Below are 27,572 nucleotides of genomic sequence, written 5' to 3'. Positions count from 1 at the left end.
GCTGCCGCAGTCGCTACCTCAGCCGCTGCGGAGCTGCCGGGTCCTCCTCAACCGTCGCCGAGCCTCGCCCGGAGCCCGGTCGAGGAGGTTGCCGCCGCAGCCAGGAGCCCGCAGCCCCCGCCGCCAGCTCACCGCCGCCCTCCGAGGGCGCCCCAGGCCGCGCTATGGTGAAGGTTACGTTCAACTCGGCTCTGGCCCAGAAGGAAGCCAAGAAGGAGGAGCCCAAGAGCGGCGAGGAGGCGCTCATCATCCCCCCCGACGCCGTCGCGGTGGACTGCAAGGTCCGAGGGCCGGGGCGGTCGGGAGTGGGCGCTCGGCCCGGCCGGGGCGGCTGCGCGGGGCGGGGCGGCTCTGCGTGCCGAGGCGGCGCGGCCGCGGGTCCCCGAGTGAGCCGAGCTCTCCTTTTCCTCGGGCTGCTCCCCTTTCTTGTCCGGCCTCAGCTGCTGCTTTGTAAGGAAGTGCGTGTGCAGGAAGCGGTGCCAGCACGGAATCGGGGGCTTGGGAGGCCTGGAGAGAGAAGGACTGAAGAATTGTGCCGAGTTCACGGTCACTGGTGCAGTCGAGGGAATGTGCACGGGACCGAGACTGGGTTCCCCCTGGGGACCTGCGGTAACGTGCAAAACACAAAAACAACCACAGAGTTTGGCACTTCCTTCCCACTATAAATAATGTGCCTAAAATGGCTGACATCATTACAAGACTGAACCTCTGTGCTTCGTACTTTCGTTTCTAGGCTGAACAGCACTTGGACTAAGTCCAGCTACTGTAAGCCTCTTAATTTTAAAAGCATTTTCTTCTTTACGGCCCTTCGGTTTCGGCAGGTGAACTTCATAGTGGGGTCTGGAGAGAGGGGACCAGGGAGCGGGTGAGTGGAGAAAGCAAGGTGACCGTCTGCTCAGAGTAGATTCTGGCTGTTGATTTTATAGTTAAAACGAATATTCCCGGTAAAAGTCAGGAATTACTATGTGGATGTTTGTGTAAAACCGACAATTGGCTTTTAATTTATATCAGCATCTTTATGAGGCCCCCTTACGCCAAGTGCAACTAACCTTAAGAAACTTGTCCTACGTCTCTTATAAAATTCTTTCCTTATTTTACAAAATTCCACTTTTAGACCTAGGTAAATATCAAGATTGGAACCGTAATTGTGCTAACTTTTAGTGGCTTGCAATAATAGTCATTGGCTCAAAAGTTCCTTGCCTCACAGCCTTTTGCTACCAGATCTTCTTTAGGCTGCAAAAATTCAGTACTGTAGAAATTAACTGTGGAAGTTATTTATGTTGCTTAACTTATTTTTTCATGAGCATTTTTCAAGACCTGTTATGTAGGGTAAACTTGGTTTTAACTTTAAAAAAACCCAATAATCTGTGTGCAGGTGTGAGTAATAAGCAGTATTTTTTATGTGGTCTAATGAAAGTTACTACTGAAAAATAGGCCACTAATGTACTATAAAAATGTTCGAGAATATAATGTTAATCTGGACGTGCCTGTACTTATTTTTTGGAAATGTCCGTGTTGCCTTGAGGACATTATGCTAATTGAAATAAGTGGGGTAGAGAAAGACAAATACCATATGATTTCACTCAGATGCAGAATTAAAAAACAAAAATAAAAACGAACAAATAAAGCAAAAACAAACTCATAGACACAGAAAACAGATTGGTGGTTAGCAGAGGGGAAGGAGATTGGGGGGTGGGTGAAAGGGGTGAAGGGGGGTCAATTGTATGGTGATGGATGGTGACTAGACTTTTGGTGGTGATCACTTTGTAGTGTATACAGATGTTGAATTATAATGTTGTACCCCTGAAAATTATATAACGTTGTATACCAATCCTACCTCAATTAAAAAAAATGGGAAAAAAACCCCACAAACATCAAGAGTTGAGTTTTAAATGACTGCCTTGCCTTGAAATAGAAACAGTGAACTTATTCCCTAAAAGGATTAAGAGTTTTGGTATTGGTATTGTTTTCAGGAATCCATTGCAAACAGTCTTGGTCTTAAAAGAAAATGTTTGGAATGCAGAGATAATTCCAGTAGCAAATTATTATCTTAGTTCTATGTTTAGCTAACATTCATTGTACCTAAAGTTGATAGTCAAGTGCCTGGTCACAACAGTCTAAAATACATATATATACAGAGAGAGATTTAATCCTATTATATATCTTTGTTAAATCTTGTGAACAAATACAACTCCCGTTAAAAAAAAAAAAGAGAGAGAGAGAAAGCGTTGGATGATGTCACTTCAGACAGCTTTTCTCTGTTCCACTGTAGTGAAGATTTGAAACTCTGGACAAAAATCAGAATTAATTTGCTGGGCAACTTTAAATCTGACTTTCTCCGAAACGGTCACCTGGTTTTCAGATTCTCAGAATTTCTCATATTTTCACTGTATTCAGATTTTGTGATAATAACAGCAGTAAAAAAGTAACCATTCATAGCTCTGTGCTTTGTTTTCCATTGCTATTTTCTCAGATCCCCATATCCAAAGAAAAATACTGGAACTAAGCTGTGAGGGCCAAAGTCTTCCTTTGTAACCAAGCAGCAGTTATGGATGAATTGGCAGATACAAAATGACTAAATTCTTTTTCTAGCTATAAGCTCAAAGACTTCTTTCCTTCAGTGAGTGACAAAATATTGCTCTACGTTAAAAGTAGAATCCTTATAATCAGTCACTTAATGGTAAATGAAAACCTTAATGATAAGAGACAGTTGTAAAAGAACTTCTGAGCTCTTCATCTTAGAGCTCAGGCAGTGATTACATAAATGTTCTCTGTCTCCTTGGGGTGACTGTATGGTAACCGCTGAGTTTGACTGCCTGGATTCTGCACAGAATCAGCCTTCGTGTGTTTGCCTGGGGCATTTCCTTGCCTGGTTGGTTGAGAGGATCAAGTAAAGCTAGTTATAGACCAGAACTCCAGAACAAGAATTTTTAATACCTTTAACGCTCCTAGACCACAATATCCCAAAGACCAGTGTTTTTCAAAATGTACTCTTAAGGGTCACCTGCTGTGGTATCATCTGGGATTCTGGTTTAAATGCAGATCCTACTACCTTATGCCACAAGAATTCTGATCACTCTGGTCAGCTGGCTTATGTAACACGCGTTCCAGTACTTTTACACTGCTCCTGTCTCGCTGTTTCTTTAGCTCTTTTCTCAACTGCAGGGTGAGAACCCTCTGGAAGCAGTTCCATTGCCCCATGTTTCAGTCTTGTCTTTTCAGTAGCTATTCATCCCAACAGCGATGTCTATTGGTTATATTATCTGCACTGGCTTGCTATTTATTACTCTCTTCCTACATTTCCCCCTTAACTATTTTCACCTTCCTCCACCTGTCCCAACTGGCACAAAGCCCTTAGAGAGATAGAAACAGCAAAGAGTATGACCCATGTTTTGTGTAACAAATTTGAAATTATATGTGCATTTTATGTTATAGGCAGCAATTCATTCACTTATGTTTGTGTCTAGAAGTTTGAACTTTGGAAGGTTGTTTTATATGTGCAAATGTCAAAGAAAATCAGAAGTCCCAGTTTTTCATTATATAACTGCTTGATCTTGGGCTTAAGTTTTTAGTTTTCCTTCTCTGTAAGATGAGAGGGTAGGACCAGATGGTTTGTAAGGACTCTTCCAGTTTTAAAATTCTGTGAAGATACTAGGATTACATAATTATATTTGGCAGGAATTAAACTGTTTTGATAGTGAAAAATAACAGCTACCTTCTCAACCTAACCAGATCTTTCCCTTTCTTCCTCCCCGTGGTTAGCATGGTACATTCCCTCCTCATATTAAGTAGCAGTAGGTCAAAGAGAAAGGAGATGGATAGAGGTATTATGTAATAAACCAAATTTTCATTTTGGGTTACCTCACTGCAGAACAACAGTTGTCAACAACTGTTTTTGTTGTAATGCCTAATTATGAAACACCTTTCCCAATCTCAGGCCTTGAAAAAGCTTGTTTGCTTCATAGGTATCCCTGCAAGCCATTTAGTGATACGTGGCGTTGCCTCTTCTATCCTACATTGTAGGGTAGAGGTTCTTAAAAGGGAAAGAAAAGTAAGTGCTTGTGTAGGGGAGAAGATGGGGCAGGATGAAAGCCTGAGAAAGAGAAGGACTCCTAACCCAGTTTAAGTTCTGAGTTACCCATCACAAAATGGCTGTTTGGACCCTAGTTCTTTACACTTTCTGGCATTTCCTGTTTGCATAAACAGGACTGAAGGGTTTGATAATCTAGCTTTTCAGTGGTGGTGGTGGTGGTGTTTTTTTTGGGGGGGGTGGAGGGAAGAAGGAACATAAAATATATGATGACATTTACTGAAATGTGTTGATCTTTAGAGAAAGGATTGAGAGCTTGGTTCTCTTTAACAAAAGTGCATATCATTACCTAGTTGTGTAATGTAGTGTTTGGGAACATTGGCCAGTAAAAACTTGACAGTCATTACATTTTGGTTCTCCATGAGGGTATTGATATCTGAAATGAGGGTTTAGTACTGGGAGATAAATTAATTGTGCTTGTGCATACCAGGTGACTTGGCAGGACCTCTGTGTACACATGCCCCATGGGACACTGCTGCTGCTGCAGAGGGTGGACGAGGTTACATATGTGCAGTTGGATGATAAGTTAACGGCATGGGCTCTTCCCAGTGTCATCTTTTTTATTTATTTATTTATTTATTTATTTATTTCCCCCAAAGCCCCAGTAGATAGTTGTATGTCACAGTTGCACAGCCTTCTAGTTGCTGTATGTGGGACGCGGCCCCAGCATGGCCTGAGAAGCGGTGCGTCAGTGCGCGCCCAGGATCCGAACCCGGGCCGCCAGCAGCGGAGCGCACACACCTAACCGCTAAGTCACGGGGCCGGCCCCCAGTGTCATCTTAAACATATTTTTTTTAGACTAGTTGGAAGCAAGTGTATTATCTTTGGCAAAATCATAAGCCTGTAAGATGTTATGGAATTCGACTCTGCCATATAAGAGGTTTAAGTAAATAAAAGTATTTTTTTAACCAGAAATATCTCTTAGAACACATGGTACAGGCCTATTTAAGTTGATTTAGAATTTAACTTATGAAGTTTTCATTATGTATTGCTAAAACTTGACTTGCTTTAAATGTTCATTGAAAAATGTGCCAAGTAGTAATTTTGAGACATTGTATTTCTCTTATGTTTTATCATACAATAATTTAAATATCTAGAGTGTCTATTTAAAAGGCATTTTCTTTTTCCTAAAGGAAATACTTTCTGAATTCATATTATAACTAAAGCTTCTTGGACTGCTTTGTTTATTATAGTGTCAGTAGAGGAAGATCCGGAAAAAAATTATCTTTTCAAATACGACATTGATGAATTCATCCTCTTAAACGTTTTGGTAAACTTGGCACTTTTTATTAGAGCTTAGACTGAAGGAGTTAAGGACTTTGCCATCAAAGGACTTTTTCAGGCCATATCTGCTGCCTGTTAAAAGATTTGACAATTCTGAATTTCTGAGTGAGGTGGTTTTTGTCTAAATGATGTAGAAAATAGTAACACTGGAGCTGCGTTTTCAAGACACTTATGTGTAAAGAGTTATTTCCTGGCTCTCTTATTTTCTTTGCACCAAACTTAACAGTGTAGACAGATGAAAGTTGAAAATTAGAAATTTTATTACAGTATGACCCTAAGAACATAATAAAAAATCATTTAATTGTGATTACCCCCTTTAATCAGTGTTTATGATACATATTCTTACTAGCTTTAAGGAAATCTTGAAATTTAAAGATTTTGTGTGTTACTAACAATTGAAGGAACAACATTATTTTAAACAGTTGAAGATTTTTTTAAGCTTGTAATTGATTAGAGAAAAAAGGGACTTCCTGAAGTATTTCTATAAATCTTCCATTTGGGGAAAAATCAAGTAAGAATGAACATAGACTTTTTGTTCTTAAGCAGAAGAATTTCATTCTTGAGTTACAAAAATGAAAAAAGTTTCTCTTGTGTTTATGATAGAGGGGTATTCTCAATTTTCATTTAATGCTTTATGTTTTAATGCTGATAAGTTTCCAGCAGTAATTATATGACTTAGAGCTATGGTAAATATGTCAGAAGAGAAATTAATGTTGAAATAAAATTTGCACAATTCAAAATACTAAACATTTTCAAGTTAAATATCTAGGGAATTTATTTGGGAAATTGACACTAAGTGTGGTGTTAGATATTTAATACTTTGAGATTTTAAAAAATTTGCATAAACCTTTTTTGACATAGTTGAATTTCATACTTTAAAAAAGAATTTTTGATGGATTTTTGTATGTTTGAATGTTTAACTTTTAATGCCAAAATTATTTTTAAAAATTTGTCTGTTTTGCAGAACGAGTTAAGAATAAAGCTTAAATCTTGAATTGTTTTCTCTGCTTTAAATATGATTATAATGTTTAAAATTATTTAATATAAAAACCAGAAAGTAAGTTGCGTTGTTAAGTAAATCACTTGAATTGCTGCAACATCCAACAGAAGACCCATCTTTATGCTGAAAAAAATGATTTTAAGAGTCAGTCTATGTAGGTCTTCATTTCTTAAAATTCATCTTTTCAGCCAACCTCTCTGGTATTCCTATTCTGCTGTATATACTACTCCTATCAGTTTTTATCTTTCATTTTATAGCTTTCTCCTTCAACTCATTTTTTCCTTGCTTTCCCGTTAGTGCTAGGAAAAAAATTTCCCAAGCCCATCAGTTTTAGCTAGGGCAGCACTAGGCATGTTAAGCAGAGATGCCAAACTCACTGCCTCCTGAGCCCAAGTAGATGAATTAGCGAAGCTGGGCTTTTTGCCTATTGAACAAGTTAGAATATTCTCCATTTTCATTTTAAGAAAATGGATCCTGTGTTGCTTGATCCTCTAATTTTTAAAGGCAAGCTAGAATCAGGGTTTTTATTTAAAACCTGATTTTTAAGTATTAACAACTAATTCATACAAGAATTTCAGGCAGAAACACTGAAGGCCTGACAGGGGCCACTGTTTTACAGCCTTCTGTACAGTGGAGAGCAGGGCTGCAAATTACGGCTCACGTGTCCGTCCAGATGTGGCCTGCTGCCTGTTTTTGTACGGCCCATGAGCTAAGAATAATTTTTACATTTTTTAATGCTTAGGGGGAAAAGTCAATCAATTTCTTCCTTTTGCCCCAGTCTTCTCACTCAGTAGAGGAGTATAATTCAGGAAGCAATATTGTCTACTTATTTAGAATTCAGACTATGCAGTTATACTTTAGGGTGTAAATCCTGTCTCTGACATTTACTGTGACACTTCAGGTAAGTTACTTCAACTCTCTGTGTCTCAGTTTCTCCATCAGCAAAATGGGGAATATGATGATCTGTAAAAAGTTGATCACAGTGCCTGGAACAGATAAGAGTATGACTCAATAGATACTAGCTGCCGTTATATTATTAGTACTACCACTACTATTACTGCGACCACAACTCTGTCACAGCATTTGGCATACATCAGATTGTTAAACAGTTAGATGGTGTAAGACCAAATGGAGCATCATCTGGTTTTCCTTTTTGCTTTGATTCAGCTTTGCAGATGTCACCTGTTTTAAGTAAACTTACCTTAAAAATTTCTAGAAGTAGATGATTTCAAGATAGAAGTAGAAAATTAATAAAGCAGAGCAGTTATTCATTTTTGTTTTGTTTTTTATGGACTCATGCTTCAAACCTAAAGCCATTTTCAGATAGTGTTCGATCATACTGGCAAAGGATAATAGTGTAACCTAGATCCGATAACTTGGCAAGTCAGGAAACCTCCCAAGCTTCAGTTTCCTCATTTGTAAAATAGTATGGTGGTACCAACCTTGTAGTGTTGGTGTGGTGAAATTAATGTGCCTACTACATAGAAACTCATTAAATGTTAGTGCTTTTCCTCTATCCTCATCTGTGATAAACTTCCAAACCCTCATCATTCTTCTTTTGGAATCTTACTTGTGTTATTATTATTGCTTATCCCTACCTCACATGTCGATTACATAATAGTATTGTTGATAAATCACCCCCCTCTAACTTTTCTGGTGACAGTTTGTTCCTGCAACATAAAAACTTGTGCTGTCAGTAGCTGTATCTATTTTCATATAAAAGTATATATTTCTCTAGTACATAATAGATGTTGCTAGAATTTTGTAAATTTAATTTTGGGTTTTACCAAAGTAATACTTAGTCTTAAAATGCAAATAGTCCTGCCTTATCTCAGAGGAACCCACTTTTTAAAAATTCCACTATAATTATATACAGTGAAATGCACAGATTTTGAGTGTACAGTTAGATAATTTTAAATGTATGCACCTGAACTAACTACCCAGTCAAGATAGGACATTGTCATCAACTCAGCAAGTTCTCATGTCCTTTTACAGTCTGTCCTCCTCTCCCCTTAGAGGCACCCACTTATTGTAATTTCTATCCCTGTAGATTAGTTTGAGGCAATCGCATTCGCTCCCTAGCTTCTTCTGGTCCTTTATTACCAGGGTGGCCACTAGGCCATACGGTGCCTTTCTGCAAGTTGGGAAAAGGTATCCTCTGTGAGGTTTTGGTGAGCAGAGCAGAGAGTGGATTCTAGCCCCACTGATCCCCTTGGCCTGGCATCCTTGTACTCAGAACAACCTGCCCAAGCACACATGGTGGTCCTAGCTCCATATTTCTTTAAATCAGTGGTTCTCAAACTTTTTGGTCGCAGGACGGACCCCTTTGCACTCTTAAAAACTGTTGAGGATCCCAAAGAGCTTTTGATTTATATAGGTTATCTCTATTGATATTTACCATATTAGAAACTCAAACAACATTTATTAATTTAAAATAACAATAATAAACCTATAACATGTTAACATAAATAACATTTTTATGAATAATAAAATTTTCCAAATAGCCAAAAATTTTTAAGAAGAGTAAGAGTAACATTGTTTTACATTTTTACAATGCTCTTTACTAAATAGCTTGATAGAAGACAGCTGGATTCTCCTATCAGCTTCTGCAGTCAGCCTGTGGTACTATAACACATTTAGCTTCTGGAAGACTCCACTGTACACTAGTAAAAGCATGAGAATGAAAGACAAATATCTTAGTTTTATTATGAGAATAGTTTTGACCTCATGGTCCCCCTGAAAGGGTGTCCCTGGACTGCATTTGAAGAACTTCTACTCTAAATACTTGCTTATACTGCTGTTTTTGTTTTTTTGCAATTTTAGATAACCTACTGGCTTCCTAATATGTGAAGTGAATGTTTAGCCTTTTCTGTATATTTACATACTACACACATAGTCTATTCTCTTGGTATAGTTGTAGTAATTTCTGGTTAAATTGATAATCCATGCTTTTTTTTTTTTCTTTTTTTTGGGAGGAAGATCACCCCTGTGCTAACATCTGCCAATCCTCCTCTTTTTTTTTTTTTTTTTTTTTTTGCTGAGGAAGACTGGCCCTGGGCTAACATCCGTGCCCATCTTTCTCTACTTTATATGGGACGCCGCCACAGCATGGCTTGCCAAGCGGTGCGTCGGTGTGTACCCGGGATCCGAACTGGTGAAGCCCATGCCGCTGCAGCGGAGCGCAAGCACTTAACTGCTTGCACCACCGGGCCGGCCCTGATAATCCATGCTTTTATTATAATTGACATAAACATTATTTACATCTGAGTAATGTAGTATAACTTTATTCTACTTCCTTTCTCATACAAAAACTTTATTTTCCCTGGATTTGATAATTGCTTTGTGGTCCGAGAGGGAGAGTTGCTTAATTTTCTATGTATTTATTGCTAATTCATCCTCAGACTCTCTGACAGCAGTATAATTGCCTTTCTATATCTATAAACTTACCAGATAACTTAGCGAGTTTCATATTTTTCTTGGCAATATCCCACTTGTCATTCTTCAGTCTTACCATCCAGACGGGTTGTACTTGAGCCATGTTGCTGTACAGATGTCCTGAGAGTAATTACCATCCTGGAATTGAATTGCCTTTGCCTCCATCCCATAGTGGATCTGCAGTTTTATAAATATACAAAAAAGTGTCTTGAGATCAATTTTTTTAAAACCTTGTGTGCCTGAGACTCTTTACTCTATCCTCACATGTAATTGATAATTTATCTGGGTATAAAATTCTAAGTTAGCAGTAATTTTCTTTCAGCATTTTGATTGCATTGCTCCATTATCTTCCAGTCTGATGCCATTCTTATTCCTGGCTCTTTGTACCTGACTGGTTTGTTTCGTTTTATTCTTGTAGAAGCTTGAGATTTTTTACTTATGCTTTTGCTTTCAAAATTTTTATTGACGTAATTTATCTGCTTTCATTCATTTACATTCTCTGACTTAAGGTTTATTTATTTGTTATCCCTTTAATGTCACTCTGTTGCACTTTCAGGAGGAAGGAAAGGCAACCACTTAACTGGAAATCAATAATAGGACTTTCAACTCAGTTATCTTGATAGCTTTTTTAAAATTTATTTGAATATTTCCTTTAACATTACAAATGGACTTGATTAATAATAGATAATAATGGAAACCATCTCCATTATTATTAGCACTAGTTTAAGGTCAGACAGTAGGGCCTAAGAAAGATATATGAGGCATCTTCTGTTCTCCTTTAAAGTTCCAAAACTCTCTTTCATGAGTAATTTTAGAGACAGCTTACTACAAACTTTGTGATTTTGCTCTGTGGCTTTATTTCTCTAACTTTACTTAGGTTTCATTTTTGTAATTACTATCTTGCCTTTTTCATTTATTTTGAAATGCTTATTTGCTGGTGTGCCTGAGTTACTTGCCTTTATTGTTTTTGCTTCATGTGCATATGGTTTTAATACTTTTTGTTACTGTCCTTTGTAAGTTGATGAACAATAGAGAAAAATCCTATTAATTTTGTCAACGTAATAATAACACTACTGTTGTAATAGTTAACGTGTAGCGCTTATTATGAGTGTGGCTCAATTTAAGTAAACCCACTCTGATGGCAGAATTCTATAGAAACTCAGGCTGTGTCATTTCTGGTTGGATATGAATGTTATCCAATTGTGACATGGTGTCACTTCACTTACTACCAGAATTAATTTGCCTAAGCTGTTTAGTCAGATGGTTGATCTAATAGCTCCATGCTTTTCTTTCCCTAAGACGCACATGGAGTCCGATGATATTCAGGCCTTATTAGTTCTTTTTTTTTTTTAAATACATTGGGTCTTTTTTTTTGTGTGAGGAAGATCAGCCCTGAGCTAACATCCATGCTAATCCTCCTCTTTTTGCTGAGGAAGACCAGCTCTGAGCTCACATCTATTGCCAATCCTCCTCCTTTTTTTCCCCCCAAAGCCCCAGTAGATAGTTGTACATCATAGTTGCACATCCTTCTAGTTGCTGTATGTGGGACGCAGCCTCAGCATGGCCGGAGAAGTGGTGCGTTGGTGTGTGCCCAGGATCCGAACCCGGGCCGCCAGTAGCGGAGCACGCACACTTAACCGATAAGCCACGGGGCCAGCCCAGGCCTTATTAGTTCTGTGATACTACACGCGTAATTTTACTTAACTTCTCTGGGCCCCATTATATTTATCTGTAAAATGATGTATTGGACTAAGTGGCTTTTCATGGTCCTTCCATATGAATCTGTTCTTTCTGAGAACTATATTGATCACATGTTCAGAGGCACCTACTGCATGGCCAGACACTAGGAATTTTAAAATTACTAAGCACCCCAACCTTCAAGAAGCACATAGTATAGCTGAGTGAGACCAATTATGATGTAAACCAAATTAACCACAACTTACTTAAATGTCTGTATCTGCTTTCACAAGAAAACAACACCCCTGGATCCAAGAGCTGGGAGAGTGGTGGAATAAGGGAACAAGATCAAATGACTACTGAGTATTTATTGTACATGCATTGGTGCTAGGCATAGGTTAAAAGCACTTTTTACATGTTCACTGTAGAGCAACAAATATCTCTGATTGCAAAAACTGGAATTATTTTTTTCTAGTAGTCATTTTGTAGAACTTTCAAAATTCTAGAGTCAGACAGAAAATTTAATTTTCTACATTTAAATTATTTGATGCTTTTAGAAAAATATACTTGAAATTTTCTTACCAAAGTTCTGCATTTTAAATGGAATTACTCATATTTGGATATGAATGTGTAATTGTCTTATTGAATGACATTAAAATCCAAGATTTATACAAAAATTAGTCCAGAACAGGTTTGCTTTTTTCCCCCTCTAATCTTGACACTTATTTTACAATGAATTATAGAGAGTAGAGTGTTCCTGTCATACTTAAAAGTTTTAGGAAGACAGTTGGTATTCTAATTAGGAATAATATGAACTTATGATTCAACTAGTGGCAGAAGAAATCTGTATTAACCAATGGATACATCCTTGGTAAAGGCTATTATTAACAATAAATAAGATTTGTATATAATGCTGTTGTTTACAAACCTCTGCCAGTTAGTGCCAGTCTAGGCTTTTCTTTTGACTGCCTAGTGCCTTTAAATCTCACCAATATGAATTTGAAAATCTGAAATTGCCCTTCATAAAATATTATCACTAGTACAGTTCTCTTCAGTGTAGATTGAATAAACATTGTATGGAAATGATGGTCATCTTTAAAAATACATAGAATAGAAGATTTTTGAGGTGTTCCTATAGTAATATTCTGTTTTGCACCAGACACTCTGCTTGTCCCTAATGTTATAAAAGTGATTGAGTTATGATCCAGCACTAAAAGCATTTATAGCCTGATTTTTTGTTTTTTAGTTTTGATCTATTTTTTTTAACCTAGGCCTGTGCTAATTTTATATATTGCCAGTAATTCGGTTCAGATTTCATAAATTTCTTGCAACAGTTAAATTGTTATGCGCTGGCTTTAAAAATTTAATTTTTTTGTTCCTTTATTGCTGCTTGTGTATTGTTGTAGAATTTGTTAACGAAAAGACGTTCAGAAGAAGTCTGTTTTGTAGACATTATAATTTTAGATTAATTTCTCATTTTTTAAATCTCTGCGTATTCCAAGTACAAAATAATGCAATAACTTCATAATCCATATAGTGCTAATCACTTGGAAAACTGCTTCCTTTTTGTGTGTCAGACACAACATTTCTCATGTGGACTTTCTCACCATAGTTGAGATAGTGGTAGTCTTATTTGAAAAGTCAAATGAGAAAGCAAAATTCAGATACTGATTTAAATGAACAAGAGAAAATGGAAACAAGTGTCTTTATAGATTTTAACTTGTTAGCTATAGATTTTGTGTTTTACATATAGCAGAATATATTTGGTAATCAGTGCTATTAATAATGAACAGATGGCTGGATCATGCCTTTTTTTTTTTTTTTAAAGATTTTATTTATTTATTTTTCCCCCCAAAGCCCCAGCAGATAGTTGTATGTCATAGCTGCACATCCTTCTAGTTGCTGTATGTGGGACGCGGCCTCAGCATGGCGGGAGAAGCGGTGCGTCGGTGCACGCCCCGGATCCGAACCCGGGCCGCCAGCAGCGGAGCGCGTGCACTTAACCGCTAAGCCACCGGGCCGGCCCTGGATCATGCCTTTTTGATGCTTCCATACTGGGAAAGGAAAGCTAATGTGGAAGTCCGCTGAACAGAACATGCACCAATGGTGAATGAATAGCAGTGGTATTTACATAATAATAAACAGTTGGAGCAGCCACCTACATAACTTTTGTGGTTCTAAGAATATAGTTAGGAAAGGGCATTTTGGAAATTTTTAAAGTAGATCTTAAATGATAACCAAGGTTTTGGTTTGTTATTTTAAAATTCTTATTGGAATAGGAAGTGATTTAATTTTCCTCTCCAGTCATGTCTTTTCCATTTGGCCTTTTCAGTATTCTGCTGTAGATTGCTTTCTGTTGGCTTCAACCCCAGCACATACTTGTTCCAGCTTACCTTTCCCAGCTAAGTCAGATGGTGGTGGGGATAATAATAGCTGTCTTTTATTAAGCACTTACTATTTACTATGTACCAAGCAATGATCTAAATGCTTCACATATATTTCTTGATTTAATCCCCACAACAGCCCTATGAGCTAGGTGCTATTATTAATCCACATTTATGATGAGGTAATTGAGATGGAGAAGTTAAAATACCATTTGTCCAGCTGTTTCCCATCCTCCAAAATGTTGACGTTTCTTGTCTGCTATTCGTCTTTTCATCTTTGTCTTCTCTTTCTTACAGGTTTATATCTTTTTCAGCTTCTTTAGTGTCATTTGATGGGGTCTTAGAAAAAAATCTTGTCCTTGCTCCTCATAGGTTGAGAATGGAGAGGAATTCGAGTTTACTGGAGGAATATTTACATACTGAAAAATTCAGCGTTTTTCGATATACAGCTCTGTTAATTTTGACAAATGTATATAATTGTGTAATCACCACAATCAAGATATGGAATATTTTCCTCACCCCAAAACATTCCTTCATACCACTTTGTATTCAGTCCCATCTGTCACCTCCCTCCCTGTTTTCTGTTCCTATAGTTTGCCTTTTCCAGAACGTCGTGTAGATGGTATCGTACCGTAAGTAGCCTGTCATTCTCATTGTTTGTATCTGTTCTGGGAACTGGGAGTTGTCTGGAACAGCTCTTTGATTCCTGTAGCTCTTGGACCATGGTTTTCTCCGGGCTTGTCCAATCCTAGCTCCTCTCTGTCACCATTTTTGGTTTGCTAATGCCATCGTGTTTGGATTTGTTCTTTGTAGAGGAATGCCTGTTCCCTCATTTAAAGGATTAAGGTGCTTTATTCACCATATTAATCCAGTCTCTAAAGCCCAGAACTCAAAATCCTTTCTATATATCCAGTTTAGACTGGTTGTTTTATAAAATTAGGTTCTCAAGAGAAAACAAAGCATATCCAGTCATAGCTGGAAATGAAGATCAAGGTTCAAAACCAAGCGGCGTTGTAGAAAAGAACTTGGTATGTTTGATCTTCAACTGGGGAGAAAAATGATGAGAGAGTAGTTGAGAAAACTGGAACGTTGATAAGAAATCCATTTGTAAAAATTCAAATCATTAGAGTTTTTTAGATGTTGGCAGCTAATTCTATATTTTGGAAAACGGCCAAACAGCACATCCATGGGCGGGTGGACTGTGCATCCCCATGTTTATCCCTATTACCAAATGTATTTTAAAATGTACATATTTCTACATAACTAAATCTACTTCTGAAGGTTCAGCAGCTCATGCTACTCTGAGTTGAATAAATTATATTGGTTCTTTCTGCATTTCTGTCTTGTTTTTATACTCAATGTTTTTATGTCATCGCTTTTTTCCTCCTTTTTTTTGTAATATAGTTTTTAACCCTCAGAGATATTTTCCTCTTTAGAATTCTGGTTCCTAAAGTGTTGCTGTTGCATTTGCTATAAGAATGCAAAATAGTATATCTGAGGGCTGTGAAAAAATGTCTCTTCATTCATCCTAAAGAAGGCTCAAATAGAAGTACCTGAGGATGTGAGGTGATTTGTTAATATGGAAACAGAATAAAAGTTATATGAAAATCCTTGCATTTTGTCTGAGTTGAGTTTGTAATTGAAACACATTTACTGAAGCCTCTTAGGGAACTGATTGAGGTGACCTAATTCTTAACTAATTGAAGTAGCATAACAGAATTTACCCTTCATTTTGCTTAAGATATAATTGGTTAAGGAATTTTACTTTATCATATGATGATGAGATTTATTTGAACCAGAAATTAGTGCAGTGCAAGAGTAAGAAAGCTTTTGAAAGCCGTGTCTTTCTACACCTACTGTTGAGGAGTGATTATAAGGCCAGTGTGTCTCAGTATCTTCATTTATAAACTGGGGTAAAAACTTGAGGTTTTTGGAAGAGTAATGAGATTATAATTGTACAGCACCTGTGGGAGTTTTCTTACTTTATCAGCATAATTTAAGGTGCACCAGTTTTATTGCAGTACAAGGGAGGAAATGTCTCGGTGACTTCTTTTAAATTAGGCCAGGTAAAGTTATATACCGCAGTGAAGAAGCTCTTGTTTATGAGTGATTTTCCTTTTTCTTATTCATTTTTGTTATAGTTGTTCTTTATGAAACAATCCAAGCATACAAAAACAAAGAGAATCTGTAGTACCATTTTATATGTTTTTGAAGTCTTAAATATTATATACTATATTATCCAACTTGCTTTTTTTTTGGTTGTTTCTGAGCATTATATTCAGCATTATGTTTCTGAGATTTATTTCAAAATCAACAGTGCTAATTGATTTCATTTAAACTATTATATGAGCCTGTAATACTTTATTCTCCACTTGATGGACATTTAGGTTATTTCCAATTTTTTTCTTAGTGACAATTCTGCAGTAATCATTATTGGACCTGTTTCTTTATGTACGTGTTGAAAAGTTTATCTAGGGTTATATGCCTAGAATGGAATTGCTGGGTCATAAGATATATATAGCTTTAATTTTATTAGATACTACCAAATTGTTCTCCAAAGCAATTGTAGCAACTCCTGTCAACTGTATGAAAGTTCCCAATTCCCATTGTCCCCCACTTTCCCCAGCACTTGATGTTGTTAGACTTTCTTTTATTGCCTGGTATATAGGAACTCAGTTGATTTTTCCCTCAGTCCACATACTGAAATATAATTTACATGCAATAATATTCACCCATTTTGAGTGCATAATTTGATGAATTTATGGTAATTATATAAAATCATATATGCACCACCACAGCCAAGATATGAAACATTTCCATCACCATCTCGTGGCTCTTCGATCTCCCTTTTGCCATCCCTTAGCCATGGCAGCCAGTAAGCTGCTTTTTGTCATTACTGTTTTTGCCTTTTCTGGAATTTCGTAAAAATGGAATCATGCAGTAAGTAGTCTTTGTGTTGGGCTTCTTTCACTAGCATATTTTGGAGATTCAGTATGAATATACCACAATTTATTTTTTCATTCATCAGTTAGTAGATGTTTGTGGTGTTTCCAGTTTGGGGCTATTATGAATAATGATGCTATGACTGTTCATGTATAAATCTTTGACTCAGCTGATTTTTAATTACTTATCTTCAGCAATCTTGCTGAACTGTAATTACTTTGAATAATTTGACTGTCTCGGATTTTCTACATAGACATTATATCATTTACAAATAATGACAAGTTCGTATTCTTTTTTCTAATCTTTATATCTGTTCTTGTTCTTGTCATTTATATACTAGCTAGGATCTCTAGTACAGTGTTGAATGGAAACAAAGAATCAATTTTAGTGGGTATCCCTCATATTCCTGACTTGAAAGGGTATAGTATAGGTCTGAAGTTTCACCATTGTGAGGTTTGCTATAGGTTTTTGATGATTAGCCTTATTCGTGTTAAAGAATTTCACCTCTTCCTAGTTTGCAAAGAAATTTTATTATGAATGGGAGATGGAGTTTGTCAAATGCATTTTCTACATATTTTGAGATGGTCATGGGGTTTTTCTTCTTAAATCTTGTATATATGGCTTTTTGCTTTAAGCTTACTCTTTGAAGTGTTAAAATTTTATCACTTAAAATACATTTTTAATAAATCGCTTAGATTAAAAACTTTTCGGGGCTGGCCCCATGGCGTAGTGGTTAAGTGCCCGTGCTCCGCTGCTGGCAGCCCGGGTTTGGATCCCAGGCGCGCACCGAGGCACCACTTGTCAGGCCATGCTGTGGAGCATCCCACGTAAAGTGGAGGAAGATAGGCACAGATGTTAGCCCAGGGCCAGTCTTCTTCAGCAAAAAGAGGAGGATTGGCATGGATGTTAGCTCAGGGCTGATCTCCCTCACAAAAAAAAAACAAACCTTTAAAAAAAAAAAAAAACTTTTCTATCTTGAATATACTTTAATCCTTTCTCCATGACTCATATTGTAATGTAAAACATCATTTGTCTGGCATAATGTTATTTTGACTGTAAATTGCTTAAGATATGAGCCATGTCTTAATCATATTTGAATTTCCCACGGGATCTAGCATAGTGTATTGCAAATAACAGGCCCTTAATAAATGTTGAACTGGGATAAGTATTTAGGACTGCTGTTCTTTGTTAAATAGCCTCAATCTGTTGTGCGTCATGAATTCTTATGTTGCCCCCACCCCTCATTATCGTGCTGGCTGCTGTTGTAACTTTTGTGGGTCATTAAAAAAATAAATAACCAGGCTTTTTACAAATTTATCTAAATATCATTCACCCATGAAACATTAGTTGAGTGCCAACTAAATGACAAGCTTGTCCTGGAGCTACCAGTAATGCAAAATGTATATGAATGGATACTCACAAAAACCCTATAGCCTAGTAGGGAGAGAGATCATATGTGAATTATTCTAATGCAAGGTAGAAAGTGATCACTAGGAATTTAAAGAAAAAAAGAGATTAGATGGACTTTGAAGACATGATAGCTCTTTTATGAAGTGCGTGACTGTGGTGCATGACTTTGAGTCTGTAATTTGGCGATTCAAAGACTTTTATTTCCTGATTCTTAAGCCGTAGTTCACATCGTTAAGGTGCTGAACAAATGGCCTGTAGATAAGCAAAGTATTTTATAAGTTAAATTATTTGAGAAATTTTAATTTTTTTATTTTATTGTCATAGTCCTGAAATGTGATTTTTGAATGAACATGAGAGTTCAAATTCCATAGCATGGTATACAAAGGCCCTTGGTGATCTGCCCCAGTTACCTCTCCGTTCTCATCTCTTGTACCCCACCAACCATATGGGGTACTCCAGTCAAACCACATGTGGCCCTTGGAGTTGTCATTTATTCTGGCTCCGTGATTTTATTCAGTTTTTTTTTTTTTTTTTTTTGTGAGGAATATCAGCCCTGAGCTAACATCCATGCTAATCCTCCTCTTTTTGCTGAGGAAGACTGGCTCTGAGCTAACATCTATTGCCAATCCTCCTTCTTTTTTTCTCCCAAAGCCCCAGTGGATAGTTGTATGTCATAGTTGCACGTCCTTCTAGTTGCTGTATGTGGGACGTGGGCTCAGCATGGCCGCAGAAGTGGTGTGTCGGTGCGCGCCCGGATCCGAACCCAGGCTGCCAGCAGCGGAGCACGTGCACTTAACTGCTAAGCCACAGGGCCGGCCCCTCTGTTTTTGCCCTACGTATAATGCCCTTTCACTCTGTCTTGTGCGTGGGTAATTAGTATTTGTCCTTCAACATTCCACTCCAGTATTTTCTCCCCTGGGACGTCTTCGCCAAATGCTGTCATCCCTTCTGTGCTTTCACCATTCTCCTATTAGAGCCCATATCATATTTATGTTCTCTTTGTATATTTATTTTCCAGGCTGATCTGAATGAGCTCTTTCTTGGCAGAGGCTGTATACTCAGTGCCTAGCACAGCTCTTGGCACATGGTAGACATTTATAATTTATTCTCAAAATTTTTGCTTGTTGAACAGTTAAAAATGATAGATCAGAAGGCCTGGAAACTTGTCCTCAATTTGACAGTTGGGGCTGCATATTCTTTTACAAGGGTCTGCCCATGCTCTTTGGCTTTTCATTTATGTGCTACTAGGGAGGAGAGCCTGCCAAACAGAGTGGGTGTTGTATGCACATTTGACTGTCTCAGCAGCTGATACCAAATGTTTAGAAATGACTATTCCATCTGTCACTTTCATCCCCCCACCCTGCCTCCACCCTAAATAATTATGCTAAGAACTATTTCTTATCTCCTTAGATATTTATGTCAGACAAAGGCTCAAACAAAACACTATATGCTTTATCATTCAAGTTTTACAATACCTTATGTCTCCATGGAATGCTTGTAACTTTCTATTCACAGATGGGATATCTTATATGTCTTGATAAATTCCTCTAGGCTTATTGTCATTACATACTACTTCCTTGCTGTACACTCCTTGTCTTAAGTGTACATACAGTACATTGACAAGTACTCCTGCTACAGCAAAGTGTAACGCTCCCATTTGAACCAGTCCTTAGATTGAAAGGCATTTGTTCTGCAGTGTTCAATTCTATGTTTAAAACCTCAGCCAACCTAGGCATGCACTGTCTAGCCTTAAATTGTTCTTGGTTGACTGGGACATCTAGGATTGGGCTTTTTCTCGATAGTATCAAGTTAAAATTCGTCGTCTTAGAATTGAAAATATAATCTTAGCTTTCGTTCTTTCGTTACTGAATTCTTGCTTCAGCCATATCCAGTATCGTTCATACAATTTTTCTTCCTTTTTATTTATATCCTATTTGTCTGTGGAGGCATAGGTCAAGTCTACTTTCTCCCTTAATCCATCATCCCATATTGAATTTTCTAAGTAAAGGATAGAGTCCTGTACTTGAGAGGCTGTACATGCATACTGCTAACTAGAACATTTTTTATTATGTTGATTTCAAGTTAACTGGAACCTTTCTTTTGTTGTACTATTTCTTGAGCCACTAGTTATATAATACCAGCAACCACTCTCATTTGTCTGTCAGCTCTTTGCACGTGAACCTGGGTACAAATAAGAAATTAGCTGTAATTCTGAAGTGAGAGAGTAGAGGGACTGCATTAGAAGGGCAAAGGCAGTACCCAAGGACTATGAGAATCATGGCCCCAGATGACATCTAATGCTAAATTATTTCCTTGAGTGGATCAAAATTAAAATTCTAATAATTTTATGTTAGTTGTATGTCTCTTGACTTTATAAATAAGTTTTTCTTATTAAATCTTTCTTCATATTTTTCTACTGCTTCTATCTTAAAAATGAAGAACTTTGTCAAGCTGGGATTCTTTAAGGTGGCACAGTGGAATTACAGGATTATTTCTGGATAAGTTTGTCCTATTTTTTGAGATGCTAATTGTTTAAAAAACTTGTTTCATATTATTTGTTCTGTCCTTTATTTTCCTGTTAATTTTTTTGTGTATATTGTTAGAAATGGCTTTATACCTGGTATGAAATATTAACTACCTGCAGCAGGCTAACATATAATTTTATAGATAATCTAATATACCCTGAAGTTGTAGTGTACAAGGCTCAGCACCATAATGTTGCATGACTAAGTTGTGTTGTAGCCTTTTCTGAATTTTTAAATGTTAGAAGGTATTTTAATCACCAAAAATTGTGCACAGAAAATAGAGATTATGGAGTATGTTATTGCTCTGGAGATACAGGTAGTAGGTGGGGTGTTGAGAGTTAAAAGGCAGAACTCTCCCAAGGGACCGATGTCTTAGCTTAAGGGGCATTGTGGTGAGTCCTGGCACCACTACTTAATCATTCCTGAGTTGATTTTCATTAGAGACCTGACTCCTTTGGTCTTCATATCTTTGTTTGTAAAATGATTATCCTTAAGGTTTCTTTCAGTCCTGACCTTTCTGTGATTCTGACTGGAGAGAAGATACTGACCATCAGCCTTTCTCATAATCTAGGACCCAGATGAAGTGGTACCAGTTGGCCAAAGAAGAGCCTGGTGTTGGTGCATGTGCTTTGGACTAGCATTTATGCTTGCAGGTGTCATTCTAGGAGGAGCATACCTGTACAAATACTTTGCACTTCAAGTAAGTGGAAAAATGCTAAGGACTTTTTTGCCTTTCCTTCGTGTGTATTAGAAAATTGGCCCAAACTTGTTCTAAACCTGCACTTTTTGTGTGTGGTCTTTAGCCAAAGTGGTAGTCCTGTTTTAAAGCTGTGTTTAAAAATCTTCTGAATATAAGTTTACTGAGCCTATTAGACAGTCACTAAAAGCAGAATAATGTAGTTTTGGAATGGTGCTTACTTAAGGGTTTAGATTGTTGGATGGTTTTTCAAATTTGACTAACCTTCATTTTCCTACCATAATTAATGGCTAAGCTATAGTATCATCAATTGCCAATAGAATAAATACATCAGCCACAAATGTTGTCATGTTGATAGACTATAGCTCGCTAGCCAGTTTGGGCTCCCCCACAATAGCCTTTTGCTCCTGGGCCCAGAGTACACTGGCACCACTTCTCTCTGCCTCTTTCCCAGTCACTGGGTTCTCTTAAGAGTTGTATGACTTTAGCAGTAATGTTAAAGTACCTTAGGATGAGAGTTGTTTATAACTTAGAGTGTTTAATAGTAATTTCAGTGGGTTAAGACATAGATTTTTCTTCTGATTATAATTATGATGTATGATCTCTGTTTTGTGATGTATTTCTCTTGACAATAATTCAGTATTTTTTTTTAACATTTTGAAATTTGGAGAAACTGTTGATGAATAGATTTTATTAAAATAATGAAACACTCTGCCAGAGGATGTATAAATTTTGTGCTCATTTTCTATATTTTTTGAGATAATGACGTGTTGATAGACATTACTGAAAAACTAGTCATCTTTTTTTTGGTGGGGGGTGGTAAGGAAGACTAGCTCTGAGCTACCATCTTTTGCCAATCCTCCTCCTTTTGCTTGAGGAAGATTGGCCCTGAGCTCGATCTGTGCCAATCTTCCTCTATTTTGTATGTGGGTCACTGCTACAGCATGGCTTGATGAGTAATGTAGGTCTGCGCCCGGGATCCGAACCCGTGAACCCCTGGCCGCCAAAGCAGAGCACACCGAACTTAATCACTACACCACCAGGCCAGCCCCTAGTCATCTTTTTTAATACAATTTTTTACAAGAAATATATTTAATATAGAAAAAATCATTGGTAGTTCCACTGTACACTGTCCAATTCCACTGTTGCCTTAACATTTTGTTCTATACTCCTAGTCTTTATTACATATGTATACTTTTTAAAAATAATTTTTATAATGATTTGCTGTAATCTCATATTTTCCACTTGGTTGTGATATATTTTAAGGAAAAATCATAACTACCTCTGTGCCTGTGGAAATTTCAGGAAAGCTATCCCTCTTTTGGCTAATAAGAGAAAAATCATTTAATCAGTGAATCATATCAAAAGTTTTGAAAGTATGTTCTTTCAGGAAAATCATTATTAGTTTATGAACGTATTCTTTTATAAAAATAATACCTACAGGTAGAAATAGGCCTGTGTGTTTCTTCACATTTACTTGTCACCAGATGGATAATTGCTGTTATATTCTATTTTTGTCGACCACAAAAGTAAAGAGGAAATCAGCTGCTTTTCTCCTTCTGAAGCCGTTTTTTTACAGTACTTCAGAACCTGATCTTAAAGAATGTGTTAACTCTGTAATTAAACTGTCTGACTTGTCATCTAAAAGTAAGAGTTTGCAAGCAAAATGCTATTTAGACAGAGGTGGCAGCCTAAGTAATGCTTACATTTAAAAACCTGTCTCCCACTGAATTGCTGAAATGGTGTTTAAACTCTCTATAGCCAGATGACGTGTACTACTGTGGAATAAAGTACATCAAGGATGATGTCATCTTAAATGAGCCTTCTGCAGATGCCCCAGCTGCTCGGTACCAGACAATTGAGGAAAATATCAAGATCTTTGAGGAAGATGAGGTTGAATTCATCAGCGTGCCTGTCCCAGAGTTTGCAGATAGTGATCCTGCCAATATCGTTCATGATTTTAACAAAGTAAGCCAGGTGTCCCAAACTGTAAAAGGAATGCAAGTTCTTTAGTTTATGCTTTTTGTAGTTTTAATTTCAATATTTGCTGATTTATTCTATTTGTAGTTTACTTTTTGCTTAAAAAGAAATGGACTTTGGTTTCTTCTGCCCTACAGGATAAACTGTCAACATTTGATGGGCTCTTTATCTGAAGCAGACCCTCAGTGAACCTGGCCTTCTCCCGTCTTACCTTTGTTCCCCTTGCCTTGTCTGTCTTAAAGCCCACCTTGCGGCTGTTCCTCCTTTGTTGCTAAATTGCTATTATTTCCTCTGTGCCCCCCATTTTCTTAGATAAGAGATGCTTTGTGTTCTCATTTATGTAGCATTTTCAGAAATTAGTAATTTTCATTCTGTATCATTTTGTTAATCTGTTTTTAAGTTCTGATTCTACTTTTCCTTCCAGCTTTTGAAAATTGTTTGCAATGCAGAAAAGTTGAAGTAAAAATACAGTGAATACTCCAAATCTTCCACTTGGTTCTAAAATTTTACATTCTTCATTTCTTTTTCTCTCATTTGACACTTGACCTCTAGGTACTTAAGCTGTTATCTCTTTAAGAATGAAGACTTTGCCCACATAACCACATCATTATCACATCTAAGAAACATGATTATGTAGTATTATTTAATATCTAGTTGAGATTTAAGTTCCCCCAATAATTTTTGTCCCAAGAATGTTTTGTTTCAAACCAGGATTCAGAGATTCAGAAGTTCACATATTACCTGTGATCTGGTATCACATATTACCAGATTTTACATCTGTATATAAGTTTGCCATTTTGAACATTCAGACATATCATTGAAGTTAGCTTTGTAAAAATTTCATGCCTGATATACATCTGATGAACGTTTATAAACCGGTTTGACAAATTACTTACTTTAAGGTAATAAACCTATCCAAAGCAAATAGTAAATAATTAATCCTCAAAACTATCCTATGAGATAGCCTTTCTCAACCAGGATTTCTCATCTGAACCACAAGAACACAGAAAATCACTTAATTGGCTATTTCAATTCTCTAAGGATGGTAGTAACTAATACTATTCTAGATGAGTAGAAGAGAAGTTAATTTTTACATACAATGGATGGATGCCTTGGAGGGCATTAGGGCTTATAAGTGAGGGAACTAAATCTCTTACTCAGATGATAGGTTATTTGCAGTTAATTTTAATAGTTTATTGTTATCATTTATTTATTATAGAAACAATCCCTGATAAGAATTTAATTTACTAGAAGAATTTAATTTACTAGTAGCAGTAATTTTCCTCTCCCATTCTAAAGCCAGCCCATTTTAATGGTACAGATAATTCTTAAAAATTCGGTTGATGCCTGCATTACAAATATCAGTCTAAAGAAAATGTATCTTTTTCTTCCCAGAAACTCACAGCCTATTTAGATCTTAACCTGGATAAGTGCTACGTGATTCCTCTGAACACTTCCATTGTTATGCCACCCAGAAACCTACTGGAGTTACTTATTAACATAAAGGTATAAAATTTTCGAATGTTTCTTATTAATGATGCTATTATAGCATCTTGGAATTCCCTGTTGAGAAATTAGCCATATAGGAGCCCATCTTAAACTATATTTAAATTTTCCTAAAGGGCCAGAGAATAAATAGTAGGCTTGCAAGAAATAAGATCTATGCTGCAACTCTTCAATTCTGATGCTGTAGCCAATATGTAAACAAATGGCATGACTGTATTCCAATAAAACTTTATTTATAAAAACAGATGGTGGGCAGTTTACCACCCTCTGTTCCATACTATAATCTCTAAGAATTTTGTCTCTTTTCCTCATCTGTTTAATGTATGTTTTGAGATATTCATGTCTGTTCTTTCCAAATGTAGGCTGGAACCTATTTGCCTCAGTCATATCTAATTCACGAACACATGGTTATCACTGATCGCATTGAAAACATTGATCACCTGGGCTTCTTTATTTATCGACTGTGCCATGACAAGGAAACTTACAAACTGCAACGCAGAGAAACCATTAAAGGTAATACTTTTTACTGTTAAAGTGTTGGCAGAAAAGTTTGCTGTTTCACTTCATTGTGTTAAACTAGATTTAGATGTAGGCTAGTCATTAAGCATATCATACCAATATGCTTGCCATGAATGAGAAAATAAAACTGTATAGTTTGACTATATAATATTTCTAGATTTCTGAACAATCGTCTAAATTCTAAATCCACTCTTTTCAGATAGAGAGAATAGGTGAATGTGAAATGTCATTGCCTGGGGATGATATTACCTCGTTTTCCGTACAGTCACCCAGTCCAACTTTCCATCCTGCCTCGCAAAGGTTCTTCTTATCCAGAGGGTCTCTAGAGAACCCCTTCAGGTGGATGCTCAGGGATCTGGATTCTGAGCGGAGAGGTTGCCTTTAGGATCATGTTGAAGATAGTCAGAGTCAGATTACTTAGAAAGGAGTTTGGCTGAAGAATTAAGAGCATTGACACAGCTAATATAGCTTTGCCAAATCACTTAACCTTTGTTTTCTTACCTAAAAAATAAGGATGACAGTATGTCTTCATTTCCTTTCCAGATCACTGTAAAAAAAAAAAAAAAAAAATGAAAGTACATGTAACAGAGCTGTAGAAAGTAAGAGGTGCCATTCAAATCCACTATGGTGTGATTTCTTTGGAATTGTGGCACCCAATAAAAGTGCTTTCCTGGCTTTTTGTTAGCACTTTTAATAATCCTGTTCTCTCACCTTGGGCTGATGAGTCACGTGAAATCTACTGCTTGATTTCTTACATTTTAAAATTATCTTTATTGTTCATAATTTTTAAAAAATCAAACTTATACATATAATGAAATACATCCTTTTTAGTGTGCAGTTCTGAATTTCAACAAATCACTACCACAGTTAAGATATAGAGCTTTTCTAATACTTCAAGGTCATAAATTTATATGTATAGCATTATTATAGTTAATAATATTTGTTAAGATTCTTAGTTCAGAAGAGAGGGAAATTAGTTTCTCCAGTGTTAAAAAATCAAACTGTAGTTCATGGAATATAGAGTAAAATATTTCTATATGTTTAAATAATAACTATGAAGATTAATATGAATATTTATTGCTAAAGAACCAGAAATTAAGAAATTTTTCCCTCCAAAACAGGTATTCAGAAACGTGAAGTCGGCAATTGTGTTACGATTCGGCATTTTGAAAACAAATTTGCCGTGGAAACTTTAATTTGTTCTTGAACAGTCAAGGAAAACATTATGGAGAAAAATTTAATACCACAGCATAACCCTGCCCTTTGTATTTTGTGCAGTGATTATTTTTTAAAACTTCTTTCATGTAAGTAGCAAACAGGGCTTTACTATCTTTTCATCTCATAAAGTCAATTAAAACCATTACCTTTTAAAAATCTTTTCTTCTTTCTAAGTGTGGTGTCTTTTATCTTGAATTAGTAGGAAGTCATAAATAATAGTACACTTCACCATAGATCTTAGGTGTTAGGAAGAATTTAAATTTCTTTAAATCATTTAACCAAATTTTTATGTTTTAATTATACATTTTCAAGAGGAGGGGTTATCTAAAGAATCATCATATATATGCATACGTAAAAATGGACCACAGTGACTTATTTGTAGTTGTTATTGCCCTGCTACTTAGTTTGTTAGAGCATTTGAGCACACATTTTAATTTTCCTCTAATTAAAATGTGCAGTATTTTTAGTGTCATATTTAACTATTTAGAGTATGATTTCCACCTCAATGTTTTAATAACCTTGGCATCTGCTGTAATATTTTAGAAAATGTTTGGAATTTAAGAAATAACTTGTGTTACTAATTTGTATAACCCATATCTGTGCAATGGAATATAAATATCACAAAGTTGTTTGACTAAAGGACTGTGTGTTGTTTTTCCCATATAATAAAACCAAAGAGTAATTTGGTTCTTCATATCTTAAGATAATCCGTGTACAAGAAGAAACAATTCTTGCAGTCCAGTTCTTTCTATACAGTGGGTAAAGGCATAGATTTTTTAAAAATAAAAGTAAGCTCTTAAAATAACAAACTATATTCTTCATGAATACTATTAAAGTACTCAACTTTGAAAGTTGCTGTTTAGTACATTTTAAAATAATGCTTTTGTGTTTAATGAAAGGGCTA

General features: G+C 36.5%; 1 protein-coding gene across 1 annotated transcript; it reads left to right on the top strand.

The window, feature by feature from the left end:
- On the top strand, window positions 1-27,307 carry ITM2B (integral membrane protein 2B). Its single transcript, XM_058548170.1, has 6 exons — window positions 1-281; window positions 21,320-21,448; window positions 23,207-23,413; window positions 24,821-24,931; window positions 25,294-25,444; window positions 26,572-27,307. The coding sequence occupies exons 1-6, from the start codon at window positions 165-167 to the stop codon at window positions 26,655-26,657; spliced, it is 801 nt and encodes a 266-aa protein (XP_058404153.1). The 5' UTR covers window positions 1-164; the 3' UTR covers window positions 26,658-27,307.
- Window positions 27,308-27,572: the final 265 nt, after the last annotated feature.

Source organism: Diceros bicornis, chromosome 9, assembly GCF_020826845.1.
Source record: "Diceros bicornis minor isolate mBicDic1 chromosome 9, mDicBic1.mat.cur, whole genome shotgun sequence".
In the NCBI taxonomy this organism is placed as follows: Eukaryota; Metazoa; Chordata; class Mammalia; order Perissodactyla; family Rhinocerotidae; genus Diceros; species Diceros bicornis.
The sequence above is the reverse complement of the archived record's forward strand: the minus strand, read 5'-3'. Positions and strand labels throughout refer to the sequence as shown.

What these genes read in the sequence shown, in the direction of transcription:
- ITM2B (XM_058548170.1), top strand. Translation starts at nt 165, where the DNA reads ATGGTGAAGGTTACGTTCAACTCGGCTCTGGCCCAGAAGGAAGCCAAG. An exon ending in CCGTCGCGGTGGACTGCAAG is followed by an intron (nt 282 to 21,319) that starts GTCCGAGGGCCG and finishes CTCATAATCTAG; the next exon opens with GACCCAGATGAAGTGGTACC. An exon ending in ACGCAGAGAAACCATTAAAG is followed by an intron (nt 25,445 to 26,571) that starts GTAATACTTTTT and finishes CCTCCAAAACAG; the next exon opens with GTATTCAGAAACGTGAAGTC.